The 24,595-nt window shown below is 36.8% G+C and overlaps 1 protein-coding gene and 1 long non-coding RNA gene across 4 annotated transcripts in view; one reads left to right on the top strand and one right to left on the bottom strand.

The window, feature by feature from the left end:
• On the top strand, positions 1 to 21,713 carry LOC140688796 (complement factor H-related protein 1-like). 3 transcript variants are annotated; one of them, XM_072948752.1, is made up of 7 exons: positions 1 to 62; positions 2,359 to 2,549; positions 2,906 to 3,082; positions 14,718 to 14,927; positions 17,708 to 17,881; positions 20,876 to 21,058; positions 21,508 to 21,713. In XM_072948752.1, the coding sequence occupies exons 1-7, from the start codon at positions 1 to 3 to the stop codon at positions 21,702 to 21,704; spliced, it is 1,194 nt and encodes a 397-aa protein (XP_072804853.1). In that variant the 3' UTR covers positions 21,705 to 21,713. The 3 variants fall into 3 exon arrangements, with proteins under 3 accessions (XP_072804853.1, XP_072804854.1, XP_072804855.1); XM_072948753.1 differs by lacking the exon at positions 14,718 to 14,927 and having other exon boundaries at positions 1 to 58; positions 2,517 to 2,549; XM_072948754.1 differs by lacking the exon at positions 14,718 to 14,927 and having other exon boundaries at positions 1 to 58; positions 2,523 to 2,549.
• LOC140688799 (uncharacterized) overlaps positions 21,555 to 24,595 on the bottom strand; it is an 11,899-nt gene continuing 8,858 nt past the window's right edge. Inside the window, exon 3 of the long non-coding RNA XR_012063628.1 lies at positions 21,555 to 21,906. This is a non-coding gene — a long non-coding RNA (uncharacterized lncRNA). The remainder of the gene's footprint in view (positions 21,907 to 24,595) is intronic.

The following is a 24,595-nucleotide window of genomic DNA, read 5'->3' on the forward strand; positions in this document are numbered from 1 at the left end:
ATGCTGCTACTAACCACTGTCATCCTCCCCCTGTGGCTTTCCTCTGCTCACGGACAAAGTAAGTTGAAAACAGAGCTGAACCCTCAGTTTGCTTTTTAAACGTAACTTCATGCTTTATCTACTCTCACATGTCTCTGTATTTCAATAATAGACCAGTAGGAATTGACTGTATTGTGTCATCTTTACAAACTGTAACCTTAGAGAGGAAAATTATCTCATACTCTTCCAAGGGAAAAAGGAATTATGCTTTCTCTGGTTTTTGACTTCTACATCAAAAAGACTCTCAACACTGATTACGAAGTGAATGTGCTCACACAACATTAGGAACCTTCTGACTTCAAAATGAATGAAGGGTTCTTATTTTTAATGCAAGGAAGACTTTGGGAGCAATGGGTATCTTTATGGTCTTGCACATGGTGATGGTTTCATGGATTCATAGGGCAAAATTCATTAAATCAAACATTTCAAATATATTCAGTTCACTATGCTAATTATACCTTAATACAACTTAAGTCATTAATATCATGATCGATTTAATATTTCAGTAAATAATTTTTAGAGCATTAACCCTAGGACATTGTTCACTAAAGTGTTTTCACGTTTATAGTGAAGTAGTCTATATTAATTTATCTGAATGCAATTGTTGTAGATTAAATAATTATATTTTAGACATAAGAAATAGAATTGTAGAGTCTTTAACTTACTTTTAAATTAAAAGGAATGTATTTCTAGGTATTACTTCTAAAAGCTCTTTTTATAAATATATACAATCTTTAAGATTTTCTTAACGTAATTATGTTTTCTCCTTCTTTTAAACATTTTATAAATCCTTCATTACAATATCTTTTTACTGTCTTACTTCATTCAAAATAAAAAACAAATCTCCTTTCCAAGTTACTGTAAACAAAACCTCTGATACGCTTTAGGATTCCTCATTGCACCATTTATGAACTCAAGGTGAATCACGATGCTTCATTCCTTAACTTACAAAAAGAATTCACTTCAATAATTTGCTGCATGGTTGGCTTTGCATGTTATTTAAGTCTCTACTGGGGCAACTTCCTTCACTAGCAACAGCAATAAGAACAACATAACAAAGATTCCTGTCCAGTGTAAACTCTTCTCCTTCCGTGAGCTCTTTCTAAAAGGAGTCTTTGAGCTAAATGCCCTGTGAGTTTGTGTTGTAGCAATGCTTCTCAACAGAGCGAGGAATCCGCCCTGTAGAAGCACACTGTTGTGTAAGTAGAAACATCTTTGTGTATTTAGCGGGCACAGGTTGAATTCTGTCCTCTAAAATTCGTATGTTGAAGTCCTAACTCCCAGGACCTCAGAATGTCACTATAAAGGGAGGTACGTTGTTTACAAAGGTAATTAAGTCAAAATGAGGTTATTGGGGTGGGCTCTGGGTCAATAACTCTAGTGTTGGTCTGAGGGGGGGAGATCGGGACACAGACAGAGAGAGGGAAGCCCATGTGGAGACACAGGGAGAAGCCAAGAGAGAGGCCACAGAAGGAACCAAACCTTTTCATACCTCAATCTTGCACCACTGGCCACTAGAATTGTGAGAAAGTAAATGTTTGTTATTTAAGGCGCCCTGTTGATAGCGCTGTGTTACGGCAGCCTTAGTAAATAAACACAATCCTACATTTTTTAAATGTAGAGTAATAATCAAAAATTATTTTCCTGTTTTCCACTCAAGTATATTTAAATTCTTACATAGGTACTTTCAGAAGACACTCGTCAGCATTTAGTAATATGTCTTGGGATACTCTGTTGCTAATTTTTTCCTTTAGGAAATATATTTAATATTCCAATTATCTTCACTGTTTCACCGAAAATATTACACACAGCCATAGATACATGTATGACTAAACATAAATGCCTGAATACATGTGTATATTCACACGTGCACATGTAGTTGTTCACACAGGTAGCCCACGCAGCATGTGACCCGGCCTGGGAGGAGAGGGCTAGAAAGCGCTGGGATGCTGAGGGGACATCTGTGGTGGACACAGGAAGGAGAGGCGCAAGACGGGACACAGAGCCACAGACAGTCCTGCCATCCGGCCAGAAGCAAACTTCCTACATCTGGGAGGTTTAGTCGATACAACCACTTTTATCCTCTTGCTCGGTGTTTACATTTTTCTGGGTGATTCTCATCTTGGAAATATTTCCAAAGAACTTAAACATCAGGAACCCCTCACGTATCTTTCTACTCCTAACTACAGGCTGTCCCAATCTCTGCTCACTGATACAGTGCAATAATTAAACTGAGTAGAATAATAAATTCATCAGTGGGATTAGTAACGTGTGTTCCATATTTATTAATGTAGATTACCGTTTTTTTTCTCAAGGGAGAACTTGCGATTTTCCAGAGATAAAACATGGAAACATATACGATGAAAACAAATACAAAGAAACTTTTCCCGTTGACATGGGGAAATATTTCTACTACACCTGTGATCACAAATTTGTGTCTCCTTCACAATCACCCTGGAGTCTAATAGCCTGTACAGAGAAAGGATGGTCCCCAACTCCAAAGTGTCTCAGTGAGTAAACACCCCCATCCTTATCCAGATGAACCGCTCAGTGTAGTCAGTCAGTGGAGAGGGTGTGCCTGAAGGCACCACAGAGTCTAGACAGTCATGGTGGCAGGTACTGGGGGGACCAGCAAAGATGACATATGCCATTCCCCTTTATAAGAAGATATTTGTGGAAAGTAATTTTTAGATGTAAAATGTTTCTTATATATGCAAATAATACTTAATGATATTGCATATTAATTTTGACATGCATGGCCTTATTTTTATGAAACCAACTTTTGCACTTGTTTTCTCTTTCGAAGTATGAAAAATGTAATACTCTTTCAATGCAACATCTCTATCAGTCACCTTTTGGGTTTTAGGACAGTGCTTTTTCCCTTGGGTGGAAAATGGTCATTCTGCATCTTCAGGACAAATACACCAGGAGGGTGACTCTGTACAAATTGTCTGTGACACCGGCTACAGTCTTCCAAATAATCAGAGAGGCATCACCTGTACAGAAAGTGGCTGGTCCCTCCCTCCTAAATGCAGTCGTGTCCGTAAGTAAAACACTGTCCTCTGCGATCCCTCATTCTTCTCATCTTATGGAGAAATAACAGTATTAAATATGTGAAGTAATGCTATTTGCTACTGTCATAACCTTTTTAGTTTCAGGGGTCCAACTGTGTCTAAGTAGACATGCAAATCTTTGGATCATCCTTTAAGAATTACTTTCTCTGCTTGCATAAATTAAATGTAGGTAATGATAGAAAACACTAGCAAAAACACAGTGGAAAACTTTAAAAGACACTTCTATGTTTAAGCAGCACAAAGTTAATGTTTATAGTAAAACTGTGTAAGATCTGCTGACATAACATGATAAGTTAAATTTGTCATAGAGATAGTGAAAACATCACATTTGCAAAATCATATGGCTTAGCAAACAAGTGTACTTGGCACTTATCTTTTTTTTGGTAAATGCTAAATTTCAAAGATCAGCACAAAAGTATCAATAATTTCCACATCGTTACAACCGCATAATTCTGAAATTTAGACTTACAGTTTGTAGTTTAAAATATGGAAAGCTCTTTCATATGAACATATTAGAAATAAGAATATATTGGTGTTGAAGTTGACTGGGAATTTCTCATATTTTTGCTTCAATGTTACTTAAATTTTACTTCAGTGAATAAGAGGCTTGGGAACCCTGGGAGTAAGATTCCTAAAGCACAGTCAAAGCTGCTCAGAACAAGCTCTGTTCTCGTCCTCAGGGTGTCTGCACGCATCACCAAATCATCTAGTCCATATTTTCTGTGCACCTTTTACACACCGAGCACTTTCGTAAGTGTTGGAAATCAATCCTCTCCAAGAGTCAGTGTCTCTTTATTCACAGGCTATATAATGTCAAGTGAGAGAGTGACAGTAAAAATAACAATAATGGTAAAAAAAAAAAGAAGAAGAAATTGACGACTGAAAATTATGAATCACGCACATTATAAAAGATAATATTAAGAACATGACTGGAGGTGGTGGGCATATTTCGTGTAAGATTGTTTAGGAATCTCCCCCAACCTTAGGGTTGACATCTGCAGAGGAGGAGTCCCATAAATGGCCTTAATGCACCACAAGCCTGTATTCTCTGAAGAAAATCAAGGAGACCATTGTGGCTCATGATGAGGCAAAGTGTTGAGTAAATAATTCAGGAATTTTAGGGCCATGGTCAAGATTTTGGATTTTAGTCCACGTTCAATTAGAAACCATAAGCAAAACAGAAAGACAGTCTATGGAATGGGAGAAAATATTTGCAAATGTTGTGACTGACAACGGTTAAACCTCCACAATATACAAACAGCTCATACAGCTTAACAACAAAAAACCAAAACCCAATCCAAAAATGGCCAGAGGACCTAAACAAGCAATTCTCTAATGAAGACATACAAATGGCCAACAGGCACTTGAAAAAAAAATGCTCAATATTCCTAATTATTACAGAAATGCAAATCAAAACTACAATGAGACATCACATCACCCCAGTCAGAATGGCCATCATTCAAAAGTCCACAAACGATCAATGCTGGAGAGGCTGTGGAGAAAAGGGACCCCTCCCACACTGCTGCTGGGCATGTAGTTTGGTGCAGCTGCTATGGAGAACACTACGGAGATTCCTCAAAAAACTAAAAATAGGCTTACCACATGATCCAGCAATCCCACTTTTGGGCATATATCCAGAGAGAACTCTACTTTTTAAACATACACGCACCCCAACGTTCATAGCAGCACTATTCACAATAGCCAAGACATGGACACAACCTAAATGTCCAACAACAGATGACTGGATAAAGACGTTGTGGTATATTTATACAATAAAATACTAATCTCCCATAAAAAATAATAAAATAATGCCATTTGCAGCAACATGGATGGACCTAGAGATTGTCATTCTAAGTGATGTAAGCCAGAAAGAGAAAGAAAAATATGATATTACTCACATGTAGAATCTAAACAAAGAATAAAAAGAGGACACTAATGAACCCATCTACAAAACAGAAAGAGATTTGCAGACCTAGTAAACAATTTTTTGGTTACCAGGGGGAAAGGGGGTGGGGAGAGATCAACTTTGAGAGTTTGAGCTTTCCAAACGTTACCCACTATATATAAAAGTAGATTAAAAACAAATTTCTTCTGTATAGCACAGGGAACTATATTCAATATCTTGTAATAACCTTTTATGAAAATGAATATATGTATGTATATGCATGACTGGGACATTGAACCATCCACCAGAAGTTGCCACATTGTAACTGACTCTACTTCAATTAAAAAGTAAAAGATGTTTTTAAAAAAGTAAAAGAAAAAGAAACCTCTTAGAGGTTTTAAGCAGGGAAATGACAGAAAGTGAGTGTGAAACAAGATCACTATGGCTACTCTTTAGAAAATGGATCCAGATGTCCAAGAAGAGAGGGGAAGGCCAGTTAGGAGAATATTACCATAATCCAGCTGTGGCATGCTCTGGGGTGCAGTGAAATGGAGAAAAGAAGGATTTTCTGTTTATGTTTATTTGCTAGGTAGAAAAAGAAAATTGAACTGCTGGTTACAGTTTAAATATTACTGTATGCCAAGTATACATTTTAACAAGCGGAAAACAAAATAAATCATGAAGGAACTTGTGGAACTCCCATTAAGCAATATCTACACATGTGTATGGACATATATATGGAATTAAACAATATGTACTCTTTGTGTCTGACACATTTCACTCAACAAAATTTATGTTTTAAAAATTCATAGATGTAGTTGAATGTATCAGTAATTCATTTATTTTTTAAAAGAGCATTCCTTTGTTTTAATATTAATATATCACAGTCTGCTTATTCATGCTCCTGTTGGTGTTAATTTCGGTTGTTTTTTCTGCTTGTGAATAAGCCTGCCGTAGACAGTCTTGTTTAAGCCTTTTAGTGGGTGCCGGGGAAATACATTCCAATTTTCTTGAGTGAATATCTGAAGTGAAATTGCTGGATAACAAACTAGCAGCAGGGCTAACTATACAAGACATTGCTACAAAGTTCTTCCATGTCTTTGGACTAGTATTTTGAATGATCACCAGCAATGTGTGAGAGTTCTAATTCTTCCACCTCCTCAGCAACTTTAAGCGTTGCAAGTCTTTCGGTTTTCGCCATTCTGATGGCTGTGGAGCAGTGTTTGCTTCTCATTATAGATTGCGTATCCTTGATGATGGGTCATGTTGAGCACATTTTCATGTGGCTTCAGGTCACTTGAATGTCTTCTTTATTTACATAAAGATCTTTATTATTTGATGAAGAAAGCTATAGAAAATTAGGAAGAATTTCTTTTGGGGAGGGGGCAGTTAACACTTTTATTGTAGTATGATTCCTGTACAGTAAAGTACACACATTTCAGATGTGCAATATGATGATTTTATTAGATGTGTACACCCATGAAACCACTACCATAATCAAGACAGCTAAAATTTTCATCACTCCCCAAGAGGTGCCAATTATGAACCCCTAATTTTACCTTTCCCACCCCATTTACTTCCTCGTAACCATAAGTTTGTTCTGTGAGTCTGTTTCTGTTTTGTAGATAAGTTCATTTGTGTCTTTTTTTTTTAGATTCCAGATATAAGTGATATCATCTGGTATTTTCTTTCTCTTTGACTTCTTCATTTAGAATGACGATCTCCACGTCCATCCATGTTGCTGCAAATGGCATTATTTTATACTTTTATGGCTGAGTAGTATTCCATTGTGTGTGTGTGTGTGTGTGTGTGTGTACCACATATTCTTTATCCAGTCATCTGTCAATGGACACTTCGGTTGTTTCCACGTCTTGGCTGTTGTAAATAGTGCTACTGTGAACATTGGGGTGCACGTGTCTTTTCAAATGATATCTTCTTTCAGATATATACCCAGGCGTGGGATTTCTGGGTCATATAGTAAGTTGTTTTAGATTTTTAAAAACCTACATACTGTCCTCCATAGTGGCTTCACCAACTTACATTCCCAGCAGTAGTGTAGGAGGGTTCCTTTTGCTCTACACCCTCTCCAGCTTTTATCATTTGTGGACTTTTGAATGATGGCCATTCTGACTGGTGTGAGGTGATACCCCATTATAGTTTTGATTTGCATTTCTCTTAAGTATTAGTGATGTTGAGCTCCTTTTCATGTGCTTGTTGGCCATCTGGATGTCTTCTTTGGAGAGATGTCTGTTTAGATCCTTTGCCCATATTTTGATTGGGTTGCTTGTTTTATTTTATTTTGATATTGAGGTGTAAGAGCTCTTTGTATATTTTGGAAATTAGTCCCTTGTCAGTTGTGTTATTTGCAAATATTTTCTCCCATTCTGTGGGCTGTCTTTTTGATTTGTTGCTTGTATCCTTAGGTTTTCAAAAGCTTTTAAGTTTAATTAGATCCCACTTGTTTATTTTTCCTTTTATTTCCATTACACTGGGTGATGGTTTGAAAAAAAATATTGCTGCGATTTATGTCAGAGAATGTTCTATGTTTTCTTCCAGGAGTTTTATAGTAGCTTGTCTTACATTTAGGTCTTTAATCCATTTTGACTTTAGTTTTGTATATGGTATTAGAGAATATTCTAAATTCAGCCCTTTACAGGTAGCTGTCCAGTTTTCCCGGGACCACTTGTTGAAGAGACTGTCTTCTCTATTGTATATTCTTGCCTCTTTTATGGTAGATTAATTGACCATATGTGCGTTGGTTTATTTCTGCACTTTCTATCACGTTCCATTGATCAATTTGTCTGTTTTGGGGCCAGTACCATACTGTTTTCATTACTGCAGCTTTGTAGTACAGACTGAAGTCAGGGAGTGTATTTCCCCCTGATCTACTCTCCTTTTCCAAGAATGTTTTTGCTATTTGGCATCTTTTGTGTTTCTATACAAATTTTAACTTTTTTTTGTTCCAGCTCTGTGAAAAATATCATTGGCAATTTGATACCGATTGCATTGACTCTATACATTGCCTTGGGTAGTATGGCCATTTTAACAATAGTGATCCTTGCAATCCAAGAACATGGTATATCTTTCCATCTGTTAATATCATCTTCAATTTGTCTCATCAGTTTACAGGTCCTTTGCCTCCTTGGGTAGGTTTATTCCCAGGTATTTTGTTTTTTCTGGTGAGATCATAAATGGGATTGTTTCCTTAATTTCCTTTTCTGGAATTGTATTGTTAGTGTATAGAAATGAAACTGATTTCTGTGCATTAACTTGGTATCCTACAACTTTACCAAATTCATTGATGAGCTCTAGTCGTTTTTTGATCACTTCTTTAGGGTGTTCTACGTATAGTATCATGTCATCCATGAACAGTGACAGTGTTACTTCTTCTTTTCCTATTTGGATTCTCTTTTTTTCTTTTTCTTCTCTGATTGCTGTGGCTAGGACTATGTTGAACAACAGTGGCGAGAGTAGGCATCCTTGTCTTGTTCCTGATCTTAGAGGAAATGCTTTCAGCTTTTCACCATTAAGTATGATGTTAGCTGTGGGTTTGTCATATATGGCCTTTATTATGTTGAGGTATGGTCCGTCTATGCCCACTTCCCAGAGAATTCTTATCATATATTTGAATTTTATTAAAAGCTTTTTCTGCATCTACTGAGATGATCATATGCTTTTTATTCCATAATCTGTTACTGTGTTGTATCACATTGATAGGTTTGTGGATACTGAAAAGTCCTTCATCCCTGGAATAAATCCCACTTGATCATGGCCTATGAGCCTTTTAATGCATTGTTGGAGTCGATTTGCTAGTTTTGTTGAGGATTTTTGCAGCTATAGTCATAAGATATTGGCCTGTAATTTTCACTTTTTATGATATCCTTGTCTGCCTTTGGTATCTATCGTGACTCATAAAAGGAGTTCAGAAGTGTTCCTTTCGCTGCAATTTTGTGTAGTAGTTTCAGAAGGATAGATGTTAATGCTTCACTAAATGTTTGGGACAATTCACCTCTGAAGCCATCTGGTCCTGGACTTTGGTTTGTTGGGAGTTTTATAATAACTGAGTCAATGTCAGTACTGGTAACTGGCCTGTTCATATTTTCTATTTCTTCCTGAGTCAGTCTTGGCAAACTGTGTCTTTCTTAGAAATTGTCTATGTCTTCTACATTGTCCTTTTGGTTGGCATATGGTGGCTCATAGCACCCTCTTATGATCCCCTGTATTTCTGTGATGTTGGCTGTAACTTCTTTTTTCTTTCTGACTTCATTAATTTGGGCCCTTTCCCTTTTTTTCTTGATGAGTATGACTAATGGTTTATCAATTTTGTTTATCTTCTCAAAGAACTAGCTTTTAGTTTCATTGATTTTTTTCTTTCTTTTTTTTTTTTAGTCTCATTTATTTCTGTTTTGATCTTTATGATTTCCTTTCTTCTACTAACTTTGGCTTTGTTTGTTCTTCTTTTCCTAGCTGTTTTAAGAATAATGTTAGTTTGTTAACTTGAGATTTTTCTTGTTTCCTCAGCTAGGCTTCTATTGCTATAAACTTCTGTCATAGAACTACTTTTGCTGCATCCCAGAGGTTTTGGATCCTTGTCTTTTCATTTATCTCAATGTATTTTTTTGATCTCCTCTTTGATGTCTGCAGATCCACCTGTTGTTTGGTAGTATACTGCTTTGTGTCCGTGTGTTTGCAGTGTTGCCAGTTTTTTTCTTGTAGTTGATTTTTAACCTCATAGCATTGTGGTTGGAAAAGATGCTTCGTACAATTTCAGTGGTCTTAAATTTACTGAGGCTTGCTTTGTGGGCCAACATGTGATCGCTTCTGGAGAATATTCCATGTGCACTTGAGAAGAATGGGTATTCTCTTGCTTTTGGATGGAATGCTCTGTAGATATCAATTAACACATCTGGCCTCATGTGTAATTTGGTCCTGCATTTCTTTATTGAGTTTCTGTCTGAATGATTTGTCTATTTATGTAAGTGGGGTGTTAAGTTCCCCCACTATTATCGTGTTATTGTCGATTTCTCCTTTTATGTCTGTTAACAATTGCCTTATACATTAAGGTGCTCCCATGTTGGATGTATATATATTTACAATTGTATCTTCTTCTTGGATTGATCCTTTGAGCATTATGTAGTGTTCTTTGTCTCTTGTAACAGTCTTTATTTTAAAATCTATTTTGTCTGTTATATACATATTGCCACTGCAGATTTCTTTAGGTTTCCATTTGAATATAGTACTTTTTTCCATCCCCTCAATTTCATCCTGCATGTGTCTCTAGCTCTGAAGTGGGTCTCTTTAGACAGGATATACATAGGCCCTTTTTCTGTATCTATGTCTTTTGATTGGAATATTTAATCCATTTAAATAACTACCTATTCTGGAGAAATAGTGAGATTTGTTTTGCCTAAATGTCTGTAGTAACAAAGCCAAGAATACCTCTTCATGGTTATTTTCAGTAAGTATGCAGACTTTAGTGTTTTAATATATTTTTTTCTTTTGTGGTAGTATAGTTTTAATGGTGGATCTGATTTAATTTCATGAATTTTTTTTTAAAGAACTTTCTAGGTAGCTTGTCTGCATTGCATTGGCCACAGTAATGCTCCCATTTCTGTAACCAAAAGCCAGGGAATTTAAGTTGTTATTTTGACTGCTGTCCTCTTTCCATTGAATAGAGCCTCTGAAAGTCTTTGTGGCAAAAACACAAACATTAGATGAGGGAGTCTCACTCCTTATCTAAATAATCACTTCACAAGGCTGTGAGAAGAGGCTCTAACCTGAGGTCCATTGACTTGTGCATAATCAGTGGTTCAGTTCCACTTAAGTACCTGCCCTTCTCCTCTATTTTATAAATGCTTGCTTTTCTTTTCATGGAAAGATATATAGTTTTTTCTATCTACATAATACTTCTACTTGTTCTTTTTTAGTTTTGTGGAACTAAAGTTTTTTTTTATAATTTACACTTTTATAGTGTAAAATTTCACAGTCTTATTTTTTAAAACCATCTGTGTCTGATGGTTTATGGTTTCTGCTTTAAAACAAAACTTTTATTAGGTGTTGCTTTCCCTCAGATTCAGGTTTGAGTGCTGATTCCACTCAACACACCAAACCATTAAGATAATACATACAAACATGATGTTTATTTTTTACAAGTTCTTTTAAACTCTGTTGCCTTATTTAATCCTCACAACAAACTCATGGAAGCGTTGACCACATTTGCAGAGAAGGCAACACTGTCAAAGGGTCTGTGTCCGATGGGTCAGGGCTAGGCAAGGCAGCAGGCAGGTTCACATCCTGAGTCTTCTTTGTGTCTCTTTTCTCATCTGTAACCTGGAAGTCGTGCCAACGGCAGCTGTGCAGGGTGCTCAAATGAGACAGCTTCAGGTAGAGGTCTTGACTCTGTGTTCCGGATAAATGTTCTCCTCCCAATTTTTAATGAGGAAATATGCTTAGGGGATAAAAACATTTATGCATGGTTTTAGTCCTGGCAGTTGACAACTGAGATCCCATCCAGGTCTTGTGGTTTGAAATGCCATGCACTTTCCCTTATACTGTTATAGGCATGGGGCATGATTCTTCCCTGAACACGTCTGTCAGGAGGATGAGGGGAAAATTCGAAGAACAAGAAGATGCTTCATCGAACAGCCCCTAAGGGTCTGGGGTTCTCTGAGGAGACAAGTGCTTGTCAGACTTAAGAGTGCATCAGAACCACCTGGAGGGCTGGCTAACCTGCTTTTGGGGCTCCACCCCCAGACTTTCTCAGGCCTTAGGCATAGACTAGGGCTACAGTTTGCATTTCTAAGAAGTCCCAGGTGATGCCTGAGCTACTGGGTCCAGGGACCACCTTTGGAAAACCACTGTAGTGGAAAAGAAATATTAGAATATCCCTTGAGTGAAACACCTCCCCCACCCTTGGTGAATGAGCATGTCACAGTGACAAACAGCATTTGTCTGAGATGAGGGCAACCACTTGCATCAGACTTGTCTGGACTGCTTGTTAATTAAGGGAGATTTCTACTCACCACTGCAGAATTACTAACGTGAATTTCTGGGGCTAAGTACAGAAAACTGCATGTCACACAGGTTTTATGTACAAAGGTAACAGCTCAAGAACCACAGAGCTTTACTAGGTAAAGTGTTATATTTGCCAAAGAGAGAGAGAAATTCACTATTAGTATAAAAATGAATCTACAGGATTCATGAATCTAGGCCTAAAAAGGAATGAAGGTCAGGAGACTGTCAGTTGGGATATGTTTTGTGGAGCAGGGTTATTGGGTAAACTGTCTGAGGAAAAAATTTAAATGAAATTTGGGGTTTCATTTAATCTTCTAAACATTTTTTTTAATTGGATAGTGTTGGTGTGTTAGAATCTCCATATGACGGCCGTAGTGTAGGAGGTTGGTTGGTTTGTTTTTGAACAAAATAACTTGGGTGTTTTTGAGGACATTCAATTAAAATCGCCACTCGCCCTACTGAATCGGGTTGAGCTCTGTGGCGTTTGCTCCCTGACTGCAGCTGAAACCAGCCATTCGAGGGCCCAGCTGCAGCATCCCTCCTGGGGAGGGCTCAGGGCAGGGTCTGGGGTCTTTGCTTCTCACAAACCCCTCGAGTGAGCTCTGCAGCCCGTGCTGGGAACAACTCAGGTAGATGCTGTGTTTCACAGGCTCCTTGATGCCAGTTGTGGAAACAGAAGCTCCTGGTACAGACGAGTAGGGGTTGTAACGTGAGCTTCTTGTGCTTTAAGGAAATAAGCCACCTGTCTTCTGTCTGTATGAGTTTCATGCTCTTTTGATGTGACTGAAAGACTTGGCTGAAGTTGCCCTGGCTCTTCCCAGGCTCCTTCACAGCCAGGTTTCTGAAACAGTTGTGTTCTTGCACGTATGGCCACAAGGTGGTAGGCCAGCTCCATCTGATAAGCAACTCGCCTTCAGTTGACTGGCAACACCTGTCAATTTCTGATCTGTCACTAGTAAAACTGTGTCGCTTTTCTGTAAACTAAGGGCATTAGATGGAAATGTGAGAGATTATCTTATACACTATAGTCAATTTAAAAAAATTTTCTCCCAAAGGAGGGAGATGCAGCCCACATTCTTTAATGTAATTCTGACTCTGATGTCTTTCAGAATGTAGGAGCAACACTCTTATCGCAGACACATGGCAATGCCTCTGTTCAAAAAATTAACAGTGATGCATATGCAACAATAACATCCCATTTGTTGAAGTGTTAGTCAAAATGATCATTATGTTAGAGACTTTTTTTCTTTCTATGGAGATGTTCCCTGTGTGAATCCACCCAGTGTGGAAAATGCTGCTATACAAAATGAGAAGACTACATATAATTTTGGATGTGTCTCCTCAGGAGAGGAAAACAGAAACAAAAACAAGCAAATTGGACTACATCAACCTAAAAAGCTTTTGCACAGCAAAGGAAACTATCAATAAAATGAAAAAACAGCCTACTGAATGGGGGAAGATATTTGCTAAGGAGATATCTGATAAGGGGTTAATATTCAAAATACACAAAGAACTCATACAACTCAACACAAAGAACTCACGCAACTCAACTCAAATAAGAAAACTAGCAGAGGATCTGAACAGACATGTTTTTTCAGAGAAGACATACAGATGGCCAACAGACACATGAAAAGATGGTCAGCATCGTTAATCATCAGGGAAATGCTTATCACAACCACAATGACGTATCGCCCCAAACCTATCACAATGGCTATCATCAAAAAGACAACAAATAGCAAGTGTTGGCAGGATGTGGAGAAAAGTGAGTCTTTGTGCAAACGCTTGATGATATTGTAAACTGGGGCAGTCACTATGGAAAAGAGTATGGAGTTTCCTTTAAAAATTAAAAAAAGAACTGCCATATGATCCAGCAATTTAGTGTCTGGGTATTTATTTGAGGGAACCAAAAACACTAAATTGAAAACAGATACACAATCCAATGTTTACTGCAACGTTGCCAAAAATTGCCAAGGTTTGGAAGCTAAGTATCCTTTGACAGACAAGAAGATAAAGAAGATGTTTTTTATATATATGACCTTTATTCAGCCATAAAAAAATGAAATCTTTCCATTTGTGACAACCTCAGGGGTATGCTGCTAAGGGAAGTAAGTCAGAGAAAGACAAATGCCACATGATCTTACTTACATGTGGAATCTAAAAAGAGAAAGCAAAGAAAACAAAAGGAAAACAGTCTTGTGCAGACACAGAAAACAAATGGTTCGTTGCCAGAAGAGAGGTGGGTGGTGGTGGGGTGGCAAAATAGATGCAGGGGTGTTAGAGGTACAAGCCTCCAGTTATGTAATAAAGAAGCCAGGGGGTGTACTTTACAGAATGAAGAGTATGGGCCATAGTATTATAGCAACTTTGTATAGGGACAGATGGTTAGCAGACATCCTGGTGATCATTTCATAAGGTATGCAAGTATCAAATCACTATGCAGTACACCCGAAACTAATATACTATTGTACATCAACTACACTTCAATAAACACTAAATTCAGAAAAGGATGAAGGGGCATATTGATTAAGGGGATAGTAGCATAGAGTTTATGAAGACTTACATCTTGCAAGATTCGAATATTTCTCTGGTTTTTATATTCTTTAATTTGTTCAAATTATTTTTACTTTAAAATCAAAAATACTTGGTTGTATTTTTCAGTTTAAACATATTTGCACTTGACCATTTGATCTCTATTCTTCATACAGAGAAAATTTCATGTTCTCAACCACCTAATATAGACCATGGAACCATTCAATCATACAGCTCTATAGAAGAAAAGGGAGAAATATTGGAACCCAGGGTTTATGCACATGGCACCAAGTTAAATTATACTTGTGAAGATGGTTTCACGTTATCTGAAGAAGATGGGACAACCTGCTACATGGGAAAATGGAGTTCTCCACCTCGGTGTGTAGGTGAGAACAGTATGCAAACCCAAATTCTGTTTTGAGCACAATTCATTAAAACTAATCACTTGTCATCAAAGTCATGAGACGGAATCCTTTAGATTTCTAAATATATAAAATTATGTATATATCATGTATATATTAATATATAATTTACATATTTATACATTTTACCAATTTTTTCATAATCAAATCTGTCTTTGCTAATAATTTCCTTGGTTCAGTGTAGAATCACTTTTAATTCTGGAAATTTTGTTTTGTATTAATATAGGGAGTGTAGTAGAATTAAACCTATTCATATAGGTCAACCTACTTATATCCCTGAAACTTTCTCGTATAAGTTACAGTGTTTGGGTTGCCACCAGGTTTTCAGAAAGTTTCTTATGTTCTTCCTACAATATCCCTTTTAATTTCTTACACCATAGAGTACTTCTCTCATGATGATGAATTGTGTGTTTCCTTTTATTACTCATAACTGGTTAGAAAAGCACTGATGGTCTCTTTCATAGCTACACTGGTATTTTCAGTTTGAGTTCCTGCTCAAGGGGACAGCTGGGCACCCACCAGAATGGTGGTTTTAGGAAGCGGTTGTGCATCTTCTCTGTGATGTGATGGAAGCTCCTATATAATCATTTATTTTCAATTAAAACCACCAAATGTGACAACCAGTACATCAAATTAAATTTCAGAGTTTGTGAAACATGAAGTCATTTTTTTCATTTTTCCTAGGACTTCCTTGTGAACCGCCACCACCTTCGATTCCGAATGGTGTTCTCTCTCACACATCAGACAGTTACCAGTATGGAGAAGAAGTTACATACGACTGTGTCAAAGGCTTTGGGACTGACGGACCTGCATCTATAAGGTGTTTAGGAGGAAAATGGTCCAATCCACCAGAATGCATAGGTATACTGTATCTAATTTATTCTAAGGCTGATAAATACCTTTAATTGAGAACATAAGTGGTACAAATATGAAACTTGGCAGTAATGCTAGAATTTAGCAGCTATCTCTGGAAAGTTTGGGACTCTAGTAGAGAATTAATAACCCTAGTAATAAGAAAAGTTTCATAGCATCAGCTCGCGTCATCTTGGGTGCGCTCTCAGCATCCTCTGCTGTGTACTCGCAGAACTCTAAGCGCTTTTCCTGTGTCACAGCTGCCCTCTGCTCACCAATCTCACCACGACTCACTGTACTGTTAGTTTATCAGTCGTTCTAACTATACAGTTTTCTAAGACACTTGACATAATTCAAGGTAACAGATTTCAATACAAGCAAAAGGATTGAAACAAATACATAATGTAGGTGGCCTGTAATGGGGAAAAAGAATTTGAAGGAGGGAATTATGGCCTCAGGCATCACATATACACCAGTCTCTTTGAGTATCACCACTCCCATGTTATAGTTTTGATGAATGTAAAGCCTTTCAATGTAATGAAGTCAAGACTTGTAACTTATTTTCTGAAGCTATAAGAAAAATATTGTACAGAATTCATTGGGTTGATATAGACCTATTTTTCTGGAATATGATTATTGGCCACTATGTATTTTTAAAGATGTCCTAAACAAGTACATATTCTTTTTCTTTTAGACACGAGTTGTGTTAACTTGCCCCACTTTGAAGATGCTGTACTCATAAGCAAGAGGAAGAAATCATATAAGTCAGGAGAAAAACTAACTTTTAAATGTCAACTATATTACAAACTGGATGGATCCAATACTGTAGAGTGTATTAATAGCAAATGGATAGGAAGACCAGCATGCAGAGTTACTTTGACAAAATTTGAAAATTTGTTTACTTCAGTGTCTTAAGTAATATAATACAGAAAATTGCCTCTAGCATCATTAGAAAATTTAGATCTGGTGAAAGAAGGTTTACGCCTTAACATAAAGGGATGGAATTGTATACTCAGTGGTTAATCATAGAGACCAATAATTCTCAATGTATGGTCCCTGGAATAGCAACATTAGCATATTCTGGGAAACTGTTAGATATGCAAGCACAAACTCATAGGCTCACTCAGACCTGTTGAATCAAACAGTCTGGGATGCAAAGCAGAAATGGCTGTAACAATTCCCAAGGGATCCTGTGCACATTTCAGTTTAGAACCATAGCTGAAATCTATTGTACTTGACGTTCACCTGGATCTCACTGATGAATTATACATTAGTCATCATAGTAGCCTTAAGCATTTGACAAAAATATCATTAAACTGTGTTTTCAGAAATTATACATTTATTTTCTGTTAGTTTTCCACGTCTTCTGTTTGGATCTTTTAATTAATCATCTTCTTTCAGCTATGGCAGTCTTCAAAGCCTGTAAGTCTCTAAAGAAGTGCCTACTGTGTTTATTTTTCTAAGGTGATAAAATTACAATTCATAAACAGATGACTGTGAACAAAATCTGATGTCAAGTGGTCTTCTTTTATGATTTTCTTAAGGTTTATAAATTCCTTCTGAATTGATATAATTTATAATACTTACTTTACTAAACTGTGAAAGAGATGGCCTGTAAAACTCTCATTTTCACTGAACTAAAAAATGTGTCTCAACTTCAATGTAAAGTCTAGGGTAGAGATTAAAGATATGGAAGCTTAAATAATACCAACAAATTTTGTTCTATCTCCTTTTCCTCAAGCTTACCTGTAAATATATCAAAATTAGCAGTCTTTCATGACGGATTAACTATTGATTTTAAATTACCCATGAAATTATATTTGACATCCCATTAGTTGAATTGCTACTCAAAATGATCGTTATGTTAGAAATAATTCTTTTTTTCTATTCAGATGTTTCCTGTGTGAATCCACCCAGTGTGAAAAATGCTGCTCTACAAAACCCGAAGCCTAGATATCAATCTGGTGAGACGGTACGTTATGAATGCCTCAAACCTTATGACCTTTTTGGGGACGTAGAAGTGACATGTTTAAATGGAACTTGGACAAAACCACCTCAGTGCAAAGGTAGAGTATCTTACCTACTCCCCCAATATCAGAGAATTTATTAGGGATAAAATATGTTAATATAAATATATATAAGGAAGTAGTTCTTATGGAACAATTTTTAAGTGCAAATGAAACAGTGGCGGTTAAAATCCAGTTCTTTTGTCGACTGAATAAGTAATGTGACATATTTATTTTGTGAAAGATGTGACCAGATTTGAACAGCTGGAATCATGGGAAATTTCCCATCTTAAGTATTAAGATCCTGAAGAATAAATGGGTTAAAGATACCAGACATACCTCTGACACCCCAACATATTCCAGTTTGACACGAAATTCCACTGTGAGACATGGAATAGGGACCTGGGGCTTCACGTAGGACGTGATATAATTTGGGCATCTTCAGCATATGGATTGTATGTAAAGGCATGTTACTGGCTGAGCTTATTCAAGGACTTAGTGTGCACATTAAATAGAGTCTGGGAACTTGGTCCTGGGACCCGTCAGTGTTTAGAGTTCAGGAAGTAAGGGGAGCCAAGAAAACAACAGATCAGCCACTTGTGGTTTTCAAAGGAACTTTTGCCTGGGATGTATTTTTTCCAATTTTTCACTTGACCCCACGTATGTTTTCATGTTTGAAATGAATTTCTTGTCGACAGCATATAGTTGGGTCTTGTTCACGTGTCCACCCTGACATTTTCAGCTTTTAGCTGCTATATTTAGACCATTTAATTTAAAGTAACTATTAGCATATTAGGGACCATGGCAGCCAAAAATTTTAGTGCTTGTTTTGTGTGTGTTCCTGTTTCTTATCCCCGTTTCCTTTCTTGTCCTTCCTGTGGATTTTTCAACATGATGAAGTAGTTTAATTTTGATATTCTGTGTTACTTCTGAGCATATCTCTTTGCATTGTTTTATTAGTGGTTGTTCTGGGTTTTAACACATACATACAGGCTTATCGCACCCTACTGGTATAGACATTTTACCACTTCAAGTGGAATGTGGAAATCTTACTTCCATTAGACCCATTTAATCTCCTCACGTTTGTAACATAAATATTTTAAGTGATTCCTCCACATACATTGAGCACCATATGAAGTGATACAATTTTGCACAAACGTAATTTAGCAAACTCATTAGAGAAAAGATAGTCTTATATTTACCCCTATTTTTAAAGTCAATTGCATTGTCTTTTTACTAAATTCTCAATCCCTTTTCTGTTATATTTTCCTTTCTACTTGAAGATTTCCTTTAGCAATTCTTTAAGGAGAGGTCTGCTGGAGACAAATTCTCTGTCTTCCTGTGTCTGGGAATGTCTTTATTTCTCCCCTTTATCCTAAAGGATAGCATCACTGGATACAGAATTTGAGGTTGACAGCTCTTTTCTTTCAGCCTTGGGAAAATGCTGTGACTTCTTTTTGGCTCTGTGGCCATGGATGAGAACCCTGCTGGTGTTTGAACATTTTCCCATATAGGAATTGCATAGTATCTATCTAGCTGCTTTTGAGACTTTTTTTCTTCTTCTTTAGATTCCAGCAGTTTGATCTGGTATGTCTTATGTATTTTGATGAAAGTTTCTTTGCATTTATTTTCTTTGGAATTCACTCAGATATTTCAGTATGTAGATTTATGCCTTATGCCCTATGTGGGAAATTTTTAACCATAATTTTAAACTTTTTTTGATCTCCAACCCCTTTCTTTTCAATCTTTTGCTGTCTTCCCAGAGGTCCACGAAGCTCTGTCCATTTTTTTCAGTCTATTTTCAAAATTAGTTTATATTCAAGTTAATTTATCCTTCTGTCAGCTGCAGTATATTGTAGAGTTCAACCAGTTAGTTTTTTAAGAAAAAAATCTGTTACTCTGGTTTTTAGTTCTATAAATTCAGTAGGATTTTTAAAAACTGTTGTCCAGTAATTTCAATATTTGTGTCATCGCAGTGTTGTCTTCTGTCGATTCTCCTTTTTGTTTTGAGGCTTTTCTGGTCCTTGCTATGTTGAGTGATTTTCAATTGTATCCTGAGCGTTTGGAGTATTGCTGTTTGAGACTAAGGACTTTATTGAAATCTTTTATTTATCAGGCCTCCATTATGGCCATGCAGGGTGCAAGTCTGGGCTTCCCACTTGGCCTCCACTGACAGTAGAACGGAGAGAGGCGTCTTGTTCCCTCAGCCTGGGGGTGGAAGTCCAGGCTCCTTACTTGGCCTCTGCAGATCAAGGCAGGGGAAGGGCTGTCAGCTGCCTTCTACGGTATATTTCTGTAGTGAGTCAGGTTGGAAAAGGTGTTTCTGTCTTGCTAGGTGGTTTCACTTAAAGAGAAAGATGTGAGCATTACTTGAGCACTTTTTTTTGTCTGACTGGGTAATATTCCTGGGTTGCAGTCTCAGTGCCCAGTCCAGGACACACAGGGGGCGAAGTGGAAACACAGTGTCCTTCCTTGAATCCCAAGGTCTCCAACCAGAGTGACTTCTCTCCGTCCTCCACAGTCTCCTCTGTTGGTGTTCATCATATGCAGGGTGTTTACTTAGCAGAAGCAATGAGCAGAATGTTTCCACCTCACCTTGGCCAGAAAAAGAAGCCAGCATTCCCTTTCCCACTATTCATGTTTGTAATTCTTGACTTTTATTAAAGGATCTGATGTTTCCTTTCTAATAAAAATGAAAATCATTAAAAATGACTAGGGCTTCAGTAGGCACTGCTGTACGTTCAATACAAGGACACAGAACTTTTTGTTTATCTTACCGACCCATCTGCACAGTGTATATTCACTAAGAAAACATTTTTTAATACTGGAATAATACAAAGAAGACATATTTGTTAATGTATTATGTGTCCTTTCATGTGGGGTGAAAGGACCGGCTTTAAAATATGCTTCAGTTTAGTGATGATTACTTCTTCAGTAACTTTCATGTTATTAGATATCACAAGCTTTAATACTGCACACTATGCTGCTTTCTTTATTTTAAACTGTGGAGGCTTTTCTTTGGTGCTTCAATAAATCTAACAACATATTCCTTAGACTCTCAAGGAAAATGTGGGCCTCCTCCACCTATAGACAACGGAGACATTACCTCGTTCCCGTTGCCAGTGTACCCTCCGGGCTCGACCGTTGAGTACCAGTGCCAATCCTACTATGAACTGGACGGAAACAGGACTGTAATATGTAGGAATGGAGAGTGGTCAGAACCTCCCAAATGCTTAGGTGAGTATTTTAATCTTCTAATGGATCCTTGGAAATGAGTGCAATGAATATGATGTTTAGCTGTTTCTTGTAGAATTTCCATGAACTAACAAACAGTCGTTCTGTAGGTTGACTAACGGATATTAGTATGAGCAGAAATAAAGTTTGACAATTATTGTTTCAAGCAAGAATAGCAAGAAAAGAGTGCGTAATAAAAGCTTTTCATATGATCGCTGACATTATGATTCTTTAAGTATAGCAGTTAATTTTTACATTAAATAGTACCTCATTTTACAGCATTAACTGTTTAAAATGATGGTATCTACCATAATGGATTTTCAGTGAGTTGGTTTGGAAAAGATTTAGAGGATGAAGTCCTGTCCCAGTGTAGAACATTGTATTTGAAAGTCTGAAATTCTACGGAAAATATTTGTATACTATTTAATGTCTTACTTTTTTTTAAACTTCAGAGGCATGTGTAATTTCAGAAGAAATTATGAAAATACATAATATAGAATTAAGATGGAGACAAGAGAAAAAACTTTATTCTAAAACCAACGAGAGTGTTGAATTTCAGTGTAAGCATGGATATCGTAGAGTGACACCTGCCCATACATTTCGAGCAACCTGTCGGGAAGGACAAATGGCGTATCCTACTTGTGGATAAAACAGCAGTTAAAATGCAGCCATAAAACTGAAATATCAGATGTATTCAGAATTGTTCATTGTTGAACCAATTCTTCTCAGTTGATCAAGTATTGTTTAACTCCTTTTATTCATAAATCAGAATTTGTGAGAAATCAGGTGGAATCACTCCAGTGCTCCTTCCATCCATCATTCTCCCAACTTTCTTAAAGTTTTCTGAGACTCTATTTCAGAGGAAATGAAAAAAAAAAAATGCGTGTCTGAATCTGTGAAACAACATCACAAACACGTAAAAAGCACTGTGTCATACCTATGCTAGTAATAAGATCTAGTAGTTATTACTTTTGCTTATCTATTAATAGAAAAGTACAGTAAAAAGGATGAAATGCATGTTCTTCTACAAGATGTCTATCTAGCACATGTAATAAACCAAACAAGTCATAAAGATGAATTAGAATCTAATTGTGTGTATAACTATCATTATCTTGACATAAAAAGTAGTTTAAAAATCTAATATCAAGTATAAACACACATACACACATACACACACACCAACACACACTATGCTTTGATGCTGAATAAAGGTTTTTATAGAACAAAGATTGGCAAGAAGCGCAATAAAATGTTTTTTAAAACTATAAAATTTAGAGATAGTACGGGAAAGATTTGGTGTTTAACTGCCTTATCCTTAAGTGTATTCTGAACTTGTAATCTTTAAAGTATATCACCTTTGAACCCAATAATAATTATTTTAAAATAAGAATATATATGATGCAGACAATACATGCTGAGAACTATAGACACCTCTTTAGTAATGATCTCCAGATCTAATAACATTTTCATGATTTTGCTCATACAGATAGTTTGGGAAACATTCAATCACAAGAATTTGAAATATGATACTTAAGTTTTTAATTTCAAACAGTGTAGTTAAAAATCTGTTGACTAGAAGAAACATTTTAAATTTTCACAAAAACATGAACACTTGAAGATCAAAATAAAGAGATAAATAATTAAAGTAAAAATATTTTAAGGTAATACCTTGTTGCTGTGTTGTTTAAACACCCACCACCATATAGTGCTACAAAATTTTTTTCTTGTGATTAGGTCTTTTAAGATCTACTCTCCAAGCAACTTTCAAATATACAGTACAGTATTATTAACTAGAGTTACCTGCTGTACATTTCATCTCAGTGACCTTTTTTTTTTTAGCTGGAAATTTATACTTTTTAATCCTCTTCACACATTTTGCCCAAGCCCCCATTCCACCTCCAGACTCCAGCACCACTCATCAATACCTAGTACCCATGAGCTCAATTTTTCCATTGGTTTATTTGTTTTATTTGTTTTTGTTTTTAGATTCCACATGTAAGTAAAATCATATGGCATTTGTTTTTCTCTGACTTATTTCACTTAGCGTAACGCCCTCATTTTTTCACAGATGCAAGATTTCATTCTTTTTAAGGCTGAATAATATTCCGTTGAATATATATATCACATTCTCTTTATCCATTCAGCTATCCACGAATACTTAGGTGGTTTTCATATCTTTGTTATTGTAAATGTTGCAGTCAACGTGGGAGTCCATGTATCTTTTCAAATTAGTATTTTCATTTGCTTTGGATAAATACTCAGAAGTAGAATTATTGGATCAAGTGGTAGTTGTATTTTTAAGTTTTCAAAACTTCATACTATTTACCATGGTGGTTGAACCAATTTGCATTCCACCAACAGTGCGTAAGTGCTCCCTTTTCTCCATATCCTTGCCAGCACTTATTAACTTTGTCTTTTCAGTAATAGCCATTCTGATAGGTGTAAAGTGATATCTTGTAGTTTTTGATCTCTTCATCTGGCTCTTGATTTGTAGCCTTTAACGTCCTTTGTAGTAAGCTGTAAATCTAGTGAGTAAATGGTTTTTTCTTGAGTTTCGTGAGCTATTTTATTCAATTAAAGCCAAGGAGAGGGGGATGGGAACCTCTGACTTACAGCTGGTTGGTCAGAAGTACATGTAGCAACCTGGACTTTGATTGGCTTCCTGAGTTGGAGGGGGTTGTTGGAACCTCCAGTTTGTAGCTGGTTGGTCAGAAGCACTGGCAACAACCTGGGCGTGTAACTGGTGTCTGAAGAGAAGGGTGCTCTTGGTGGACTGAGCCCTTTACCCTTGGAATCTGAATTTTATCTCTGGGTAAACAGTGTCAGAATTAAGTTGATTTCTTGGGTACCCTCCTGGTGTCTGGGAATCATACGCTGGTGTTGGGAAGCCTTCACACAGGCACACAAGCACACTGGAACTGGGTCCAGGAGCTCTTTTAGTGGCGTCCTTGTCTCTGCTGATGATACAGGAAAAGCTTTCAGCTTTTCGTTGTTAAATATGATGTGAGCTGTGCTGCTGCCGTATGTGGCAATTACTGTGCAGAGGTATGTTCCCTCTGTATCCACTTTATTGAAAGCTTTAACGTAAATGGGTCTTAAATTTTGTTAAATGCTTTTTCTACGCCTATTGAGATGATCATGTGATTTTTACCCTTCATTTTGTTAACGTGATGTATCACACTGATTGATTTGTGAATGTGGAACAATTTCTGCATCACTAGAATAAATCCTACTTGATCATGGTGTATGATCCTTCTAATGTACTGTTGAATTCAGTTTGCTACTATTTTTTTGAGGATTTTTGCACCTGTGTTCATCAGGAATATTGGCCTGTAATTTTCTTTTCTTGTGGTTTCTTTATCTGGTTTTAGTATCAGGGTAATGTTGGACTCATAAAATGAGCCTGGAAGAGTTTCTTCCTGTGACATTGTGATTTACAAAAATTTGTATCTATATTGTCATTCAGATGACCAAAATATACTTCTTATACACATTTAGTCTTCCTCCAAGGTTCCTGGCTCACAGTTCTAAAAACTCTGT

The sequence above is a fragment of the Vicugna pacos genome, chromosome 23, assembly GCF_048564905.1.
Source record: "Vicugna pacos chromosome 23, VicPac4, whole genome shotgun sequence".
NCBI classification, from domain to species: Eukaryota; Metazoa; Chordata; class Mammalia; order Artiodactyla; family Camelidae; genus Vicugna; species Vicugna pacos.

What these genes read in the sequence shown, in the direction of transcription:
- LOC140688796 (XM_072948752.1), top strand. Translation starts at nt 1, where the DNA reads ATGCTGCTACTAACCACTGTCATCCTCCCCCTGTGGCTTTCCTCTGCT. An exon ending in TCTGCTCACGGACAAAGTAA is followed by an intron (nt 63 to 2,358) that starts GTTGAAAACAGA and finishes TTCTCAAGGGAG; the next exon opens with AACTTGCGATTTTCCAGAGA. An exon ending in TTCTCCACCTCGGTGTGTAG is followed by an intron (nt 14,928 to 17,707) that starts GTGAGAACAGTA and finishes TTTTCTATTCAG; the next exon opens with ATGTTTCCTGTGTGAATCCA.